The 7,500-nt window shown below is 39.4% G+C and overlaps 2 protein-coding genes across 5 annotated transcripts in view; both read right to left on the bottom strand.

Annotated features, from left to right (window-relative positions):
* LOC138000168 (dynein axonemal assembly factor 6-like) overlaps positions 1–1,408 on the bottom strand; it is a 4,954-nt gene extending 3,546 nt beyond the window's left edge. The window contains exons 1-3 of the mRNA XM_068846377.1: positions 1,316–1,408; positions 1,169–1,232; positions 350–458 (exon numbers count right to left, since the gene is read on the bottom strand). Coding sequence (XP_068702478.1) covers positions 350–458; positions 1,169–1,232; positions 1,316–1,393 — 251 coding nt within the window. The 5' untranslated portion in view covers positions 1,394–1,408. The remainder of the gene's footprint in view (positions 1–349; positions 459–1,168; positions 1,233–1,315) is intronic.
* Positions 1,409–4,117: 2,709 nt separating this feature from the next.
* LOC138000162 (tripartite motif-containing protein 2-like) overlaps positions 4,118–7,500 on the bottom strand; it is an 11,431-nt gene continuing 8,048 nt past the window's right edge. For 2 of the 4 annotated variants that reach the window (XM_068846368.1, XM_068846366.1), the window contains exons 2-3: positions 5,429–6,198; positions 4,118–5,101 (exon numbers count right to left, since the gene is read on the bottom strand). In XM_068846368.1, the coding sequence (XP_068702469.1) occupies positions 4,259–5,101; positions 5,429–6,184 (1,599 nt within the window). In that variant the 5' untranslated portion in view covers positions 6,185–6,198 and the 3' untranslated portion in view covers positions 4,118–4,258. Of the gene's footprint in view, positions 5,102–5,428; positions 6,199–6,744; positions 6,800–6,974; positions 7,319–7,500 lie in introns of those variants that run through there. The other 2 variants (XM_068846367.1, XM_068846369.1) reach the window with 2 other exon arrangements.

The following is a 7,500-nucleotide window of genomic DNA, read 5'->3' as shown; positions in this document are numbered from 1 at the left end:
TTACGGGATTCGAACCCACGACCTCTGTGACATCGGTGCAGTGCACTTACCAACTGTCCTCAATAGTGAGAACCGGGAGTAGCTTTGGCTAATAAACTGGAAAAAACCAACCTGTGAATGGTCATTTAACAAAAATACATGTAATGTCTACATTGTTTAATTTGCCTTTTTATTGTAGCGGATTACTGCAATCCCCGCATGGAGTCGTAAAAATCTCTTTAAGCAAGTGGATTCCTGCAAACTACTACAAGCGCAATAATCGTTCATTATTTATCAATTGTGCTAATTCAATGAAAAGTTTAATGCAAACAAGTTGCGAACTATTCTGAAAGTTGGCCTAACAACTTACTCTGGGGCAGGTCTTGGGTCAAATTCATCCTCAGTAAATTTTCCCTTGGGAACCTCCTCTTCCGTCCAGATATCACTGCATGTCCCTTGCTTTTCCTTGGGGGAGCCACCTTTAATGAATAATCAAGAGAGTCTACAATTTCTACATCTACATGTTCCATCACTCGGCAAAGTCCCTTTGTGCTTAGGTGGCCTCATACACCGTAAGCCTTTTTAGAGACATCACTGCCAAGCTGGCCACTTCTGCTGGGGAGAACAGGACAGCCACAACACTGAGGACTACATCCCCTACTCTTATCGAATAGTGTGTGGGTTCTTTAACGTCCCACAGGGAACTTAAATGCACATAGAAGACATTTGTGAGAGGGAGCCTGCGGTTTATAGTCCTTATCAAAGAAAACTTGAAAGTCTCACCATTTGCAGATGAAATTACAAAGGCAGGACTTTCTCCTTATTGATAACCCGATGCTCAACCAACTGAGCCACCGGTGCGCGGTCAAAAGCAATTTTGAGGATGCCACTATCACAAAGAAAATGTTCACATAAGCTTACAGCCTTTAAGAATAGCCTTAATTTTAATATCCACCACAACCATCACACAGACAAGTTAAACATAGTTCAATCACTGTACATACATGTAGTGTACACTTCAAATGAGCCAAATTGAAGGTATCTTATAACATTTCATTTTGAATTGGCTATTAAGCTTTACTCTATGATGGAAAGCCAAATATGAATCACTGCTGAAAGATGATGTCCGTCATGCTCTCAAGGGACGAAAGTTATGATAACCGTTACAAATAATTACACGCAAACTCACCGAGTGGCCCTATGTTTCCGGGAGTCAAAGCCGCTGTTCCTTTTTTCGTTGACTGTTTTTCTTCCTATGACCAACAACAAACCAAGCTCACTTACTTTACCGCTGCAGAGTAATGTGAGGAAAATGCTTGGATGAGTTTTTTCTTACATCGGAGCTCTCGTTGTCATCTCCCGGTGGTTTCAGGAGCTCAGAAAGTGCCACAATGCTGTTGGGATTCACCGCCATTTTCCTTTGATGCCATTTCCCACAATACCCTCCCTACCCGTCTCGGTTTGAGATTTTACTCGGCCCAAGTGCCTACAACGGTATTATGGCCCCGGTTTATGACTATGCAGGTAGATCTTAACAAGTGTTATTGAAATCCAAAAAGAAAATTGGGGTTAACCACGCATTTTTCAAAGATAATTCATGAATAATATTTGATACACAAAGCGATGCATGGCCTTCTTTCTCAAATTGAAGCTTAATTGTCTCTCAAAAATTCATGGTTACCCCCAATTTTCTTTTTGGATTGCAAGAGTACTTACTAAGATCTACTTTCTCCAGATATTTTTAAACCGCGCAAAAATATCCCTGTATTAACACAGGGGGCCCACACAATCGGATGTGTAGCCGATTGTTATTTTATAGTAAATGTACTGGATTTACCGTTTGCTTCACCTATAGCGATATATCGTTAACTATGTATGTAAATCAATGATAAATAAACGTTCAATTACCTTACCCGTGGTTTATAGTCGTCCTTTTACCTCAAAAGCGGTTTTTTGAGCGATCTTGAAGGAATTTGAGTTCGCCGTTGACTGTTCCATATATATGGAACAGTCAACGGCGAACTCAAACAGAGACTCGCGAGAGACTAACAGAGACTCGAGACTAACAGAGACTCGATCCGTAAGGCCAGGGAAGCTTTTTTAATTTCAAAAGGCAGGACAATTGATCTTAATATCCGCGAACAAACATATGAGATTTCAGTTTATTATTTAGAGTGAATTCCGTTATTTTTCCGTTACTCTTAGTATTTGAATTCAAAATCGTCGTAACTGCCATGTTTTATCACATTTTTTCTTGTATTTCGTCAACATCCATTTACTATATATATATGTACATAGAAGTAATCCAATGTAAACTCTCATTGTACCTGAAGAAGGATGGTTTGGCCAGCCAAAATATAGTACACCACCAAAATCAAATCTACGTTGTATCGGCTCTTGCTTAAAATATTTAGCAAATTATGGTTCATGTTTAATGATAGAGTAAAATTTTCTCTATTGTACTGTGCAACAACATGGCTGCTGTGACGTCAGATGAAAACTATCTATAGAAGGATTGTGGAACAAAAGACACTGGAATGAGATCGCTCAATGTTAAAATGCTCTGGTTAAAATAAGGCATCCTTTCGAATTTTGCTTTACCTTTCGGCTAGTTTTGCCATTTCAAAAGAAAATGTATAACCGTAACAAGAAAAAGAAATTACAAGAACAGGTTCAAGATCACATAATTAAGAAAGTTGAAATTCAATCTCTTGTCAGAGACGTCATAAATACCACTGATACCACTTTGTGGCAAGGAAAGATTCAAGCTGCAAATGTTTCATTGTCAGCATTCATTGAGATTTACGTAAAGTAAAATTCCCTTCTTTGTTATCCTCTTGCCGTCACACAACGCAGTATTGCCGGTATGCGCGTGACGTCATGGTGGCCATGTTGGATGGTAAGAAGAATAACCTGTCTCTCCGCCGGGAACTAAACTTTGTTATTATGCAAAATTATGCGAAAAGAAATTGCATTGTATTGCCATCCAACATGGCCGTAGTGTCACGTGAGTGAAAACCAAGAATCATTCATGCATCTTCATATAAATCTAAAACGGCACGATGAGTGGAAACAGGGGATTAAGCAACCGGATTTTGTTGATCAACTATAAACAGGATTTAAAATAAAGCCGCGACCTTACAGAGAATGCAGAAGACTCATGAGTTTGAACCGACTTGAAAGTCTGCCTGCGAATTATGTCAGTAAACGGCCGAATCTCTGAAGACAATCTCTGGAGACCATCCCTTAATATGTGAATCTGACAACAATTCCAAAAATGTATCAATAATTTATGAACCTAACAGCCTATGAAACACCGATAAAAAGTCACGTGCGTGATCTTTAGACCCGTTTAAACACTCCTTATTACAATAGGCCATTTCCGAGTTCACGTATGTCTCCTCTTCAAAGCGACTCTAAGTGCGAAGTTTTTGTGATGATAATTAGTTCTACTTTACATATGAATGAAAACTAATTTTCATAACAAAAACTTTGCACTTAGACTCGCTTTGAAGAAGACGCAGGCATGAACTCGGAAATGGCCTATTCTTTTTATCATAAAGAATAGTAATAAGGTCCGGCTTGCTTGTTTCTCTTGTATGCTGATATCTTCATGTTCTCACAATTTGCACCATTGTCTAGCTCTAGAGTTTTTTGTGGAATGTTCTGAAACCGTTCAATAAATGCGCATGTCGTATTTTATCGGGTCTAAAACCACGAAGCGAGGCCGAATGGTTTTAAACCTCATAAAACACTCCTACTCTTTTGCTAACAGTACATATAAGATGGCGACAATTTTTGGTGGTGGGCATTTTGTAACCTGCATGTAAACACCACAATCTTAAATGCAGCACTGACTGATCTTTTCCAAACTATGCAAAGTGAAAGAATGCCCTTGTCTTAGAAAACCTTCCGTGACCTTAAAAAACTAATCATTAAAATCTTGGAAAATAGCACGGCGCCAATGTAGATTCTGCCAGCTATTGCACTCTTATGAAGTTCTTTGGACATCCTGTTGTCCAAATAATCGGAAATGAGGAATATTTAACCACGTAGCGAGTACTGAGCAGGCGGAAGTGGGTAAAATCCAGCACAAGACGATGCTCCTCTCTGTCCTTCTGATATCACTGAGTAAAGTTAAGTCGTTTTAAAAAAACAAGTACTCTGCTTACATGTTTGTTCATATGAACACGTCTTTACTAAGGACACACTAATACAAATTGTGTTTTTTCCAGCAATTTATCGCTTTAAAGGTTTAAATATTGTCTTCATAGCAAATTCATGTAAAGCATGTTATGCGATGATTACCGCTGTCTGCAATGATCACTTGACCTCGGCTATTGACAGCTACTGCATACGGAGTATCTAGACATCCCGGACCTGACCCCAACCTCCCTAAACTAGTAATAAATCTTCCTTGCGCGTCAATCACTTGAATACGGTGATTTAAGCTGTCGGCCACCAGAATGTTTCCTTTATTGTCTATGGCAAGTCCTCTAGGATTCATCAAGTGATCTTTTCCAACTCCTCTGCGACCGAGAACGGAAAACGATTCCGTATTCTTATGGAAAACTTTAAGTTGGTGTCTCTCACTTTCCGAAATGAGGACGTCGTTATTTTCTGTGACGGCGACGCCGCTGGGGTACTGCAGATACATTGAGCCTCCAATAAAGCCCACAAAATGTCCGTCTATGTGGAATTTCTGGATTCTATGATTTGATAGGTCGGCTGCCAAAATGACACCATCACGGTCAACAGTTAAAGCCGAAAGCTCCGGTCGCGAATCTCTCTTGCTGTAGACTGGAAGAAAATTATGTGATAATGTACCATCCGAGCTATAAACTCTGATTATCATCGCATCAGTTGCTATCAAGTTCCCCCTTTTATTTAGAGCAATAGCGACTGGACCTGTGTTCCCAAAGTCAATTGGTTCTCGAGTCAATTCACCCAGACAATTTATCACTAGAATACGGCAGTTTTTACGGTCAGCGACATAGATGTGTCCTTTGTGGCTCGCTACGCAACTCGGAAAGTCAAACTGAAGAGGAGTACTGCGCATGCCCAGTGAACCAAGGGAATAAGAATTTTCTGGAAGAACTTCTGTGTAGTTTAACACGTGGCCCTGAAAATAACATTAATTCAATTATGAATTAATAAAAACTTTACGGTTAATTTAATGGCGCCACACATGGCTGTTTGACATAATCAGTCTCTTTCGGGTGAACTTTTTAGGAGAACCACTCTAAAACTAAACCACCGAAACATAACATTATAGTCTTGCCGGCTATAAGATTATTAAACTTTGCAGTAAACCTTAAAAATAAATCAAAAGAAATACACTTTATCACTGAAGAATTAGAAAAAAGCATCGCCCACACTTCGAAACGAAACTGGAAAACGAATCACACTTCGTAACGAACCATTAATTTTAGTCCCATAGTTTACTTACCTTGGATTGTGAGGTTTGGACCATATTTAACCTCCACAGTGGAATTTTGAAAGAGTTAGCAATTCCATAATTTCTTGTTCGTGCAATCTCGTCTTCTGTTTCCTCGGCTTGCTGTTGCAAGTCGAACAAATCCAATTCATTTTGCCGTATTTCTTTTTTTAAATTTCTGACAACCTCCATTGTTTCCAAAAAAACTTCATCAACGCTGACAAGTTCTTTTGTTTTCCGAAGAACAGCTTCCAAACACTGTCGCACTGAGCTTCGCTTTTTCAGCAATACCCTTCGAGAGTCGTTCATGGACTTCATCAGTTTGCTAACCGTTTCTCTTTTTTCATCTTCTTGTTTATACAGTGCGTCAGTCGTCTTGCTCACCTTTTCGTTTGATTGCTTACTGAGGACACTTTCAAAGACTGTTCTCCGCTTCTCTACCTTTTCATTTCCTTTGTTGGGTTTGTCTTTTGTTCGTAGCAAACTTTGTATTTCTTGGAGTTCCTTTTCCTGTGCTTCAAACATAGCTTCCTGCTCTTGTACTCTTTGCTCCACCTCGCTTCTTTCTTGCTCTGCTGATTCTCTCAGCTTTGAAATGTTTTCGATAGCTTCTTGGCCGATAATCATGATCTCCTTTTGAGTGTCCAGCAGTGTCAGTTTCTCCTCTAAAGTCTGTTTCAAAACTTTTCCTCTCTCTGCGCAGTTTTGCAGCTCTTCATCCTGTCTTTTCCTCATCCTCTGTAAAGCGTTTATTCTATTAGTTGTCATGACAGTATTATCACCTTTAGAGGAAAAAGACAAAAAAACAAACAAGATGGTTGCTTTCATCAACTGCAGGTGTTTTCGGTTTTTGGTGAATTGGGCTAGTATTACATAGTTTTACTTTAATTCAAATCTTTAAACAGCATTTAACGAGTATGCTAGATCAGTTTGAGTGCAGGAGGACACATTATGTGTGTTTTCATTTTCTCGCACCATCAAGTTGCTTAGACCTTAACTAAAGCCCCTTGTTGCGTTCGAAGTTAGGAGAACGCAATTTCTAATCTTGGGTAACCTGTGTATAAGGTGAGCTTTGGCAGGTTTTCATTTTTCGTTCGTCTGCTTTTTCAGCGCCATCTTGAATTACGTCATACGTGCATGCGCTTCTCGGTTTTGATACGTCATGTGCAAGTGACAATTGAGCACCTCTTGATTATTTGCATGGAGTCAATTTACTCCAACTCGCTGATTTTTGGCAAGGGACATTTCTTAGTAATAATCTCAAAAAATCATTTCAAATAATTCCAAATTTTCAACAATTTACTTTTGTGACGTCATCACCTCTTTACCTCACATTTTCCATTTTTAGCCACATTCCACGTGCACAAGCCTCATAGACCTTTTTCATAATGGCGGCCCGATAAAATATTCTTTTGTTTTAATGCTGATAAGCCTTTCTAGCCTCGCTGCAATGCGCAAAATTCAAAAGAATATGTTACCAAAATGAGGCCAGTAGGTTCAATTAACATAAATACAATAGAATATCAAATCGGTCGCCATTTATGAAAGTAGTCTATACCTTCGATAGACGTTCTTTACATAAGTGCATCGTCTTCGTGGCATCTCGCCTCGTCTAGTGACTCCAACCTCCAAAGTTCTCCCAACGAAAGCACTTTACAATGACTCAATGATTTTTTCTTTAGTTTTATGTAGTATGGTGTCAAAGTGTTTAAATGAACGTTCCGCTGAGGAGCAGGCCAATAACGGAAGACTTGAGGTTGCTGTGGTCTCATTTACATTCTCAACAAAACCCTTCTGGCATCTTCAAAAAGACGAAGACAAACACCGGCGGCTATCTTTGATAATTAGCTTTTGTGGGTAGTTAAACGTTCCACGAGAGTTGCCGCTATAGGGACCTACCGTGTCGATAATCGTCAGTCCAGGCCAGAATCTATATTAATAACCATATGCTGATATTACTACAAAATTTAATGAAGAATTTCCTCTTCAGTTATTTTGAAACTCTTGGTGTTGGCTCAACTGTGCGGACGTGTTTACCATGTGCGGACGTGTTTCCTTGAGCTGCGTTTTTCTTCTAATTATTC

The sequence above is a fragment of the Montipora foliosa genome, chromosome 4 (assembly GCF_036669935.1).
Source record: "Montipora foliosa isolate CH-2021 chromosome 4, ASM3666993v2, whole genome shotgun sequence".
In the NCBI taxonomy this organism is placed as follows: domain Eukaryota; kingdom Metazoa; phylum Cnidaria; class Anthozoa; order Scleractinia; family Acroporidae; genus Montipora; species Montipora foliosa.
This window is presented reverse-complemented; position numbering and strand designations above follow the sequence as displayed.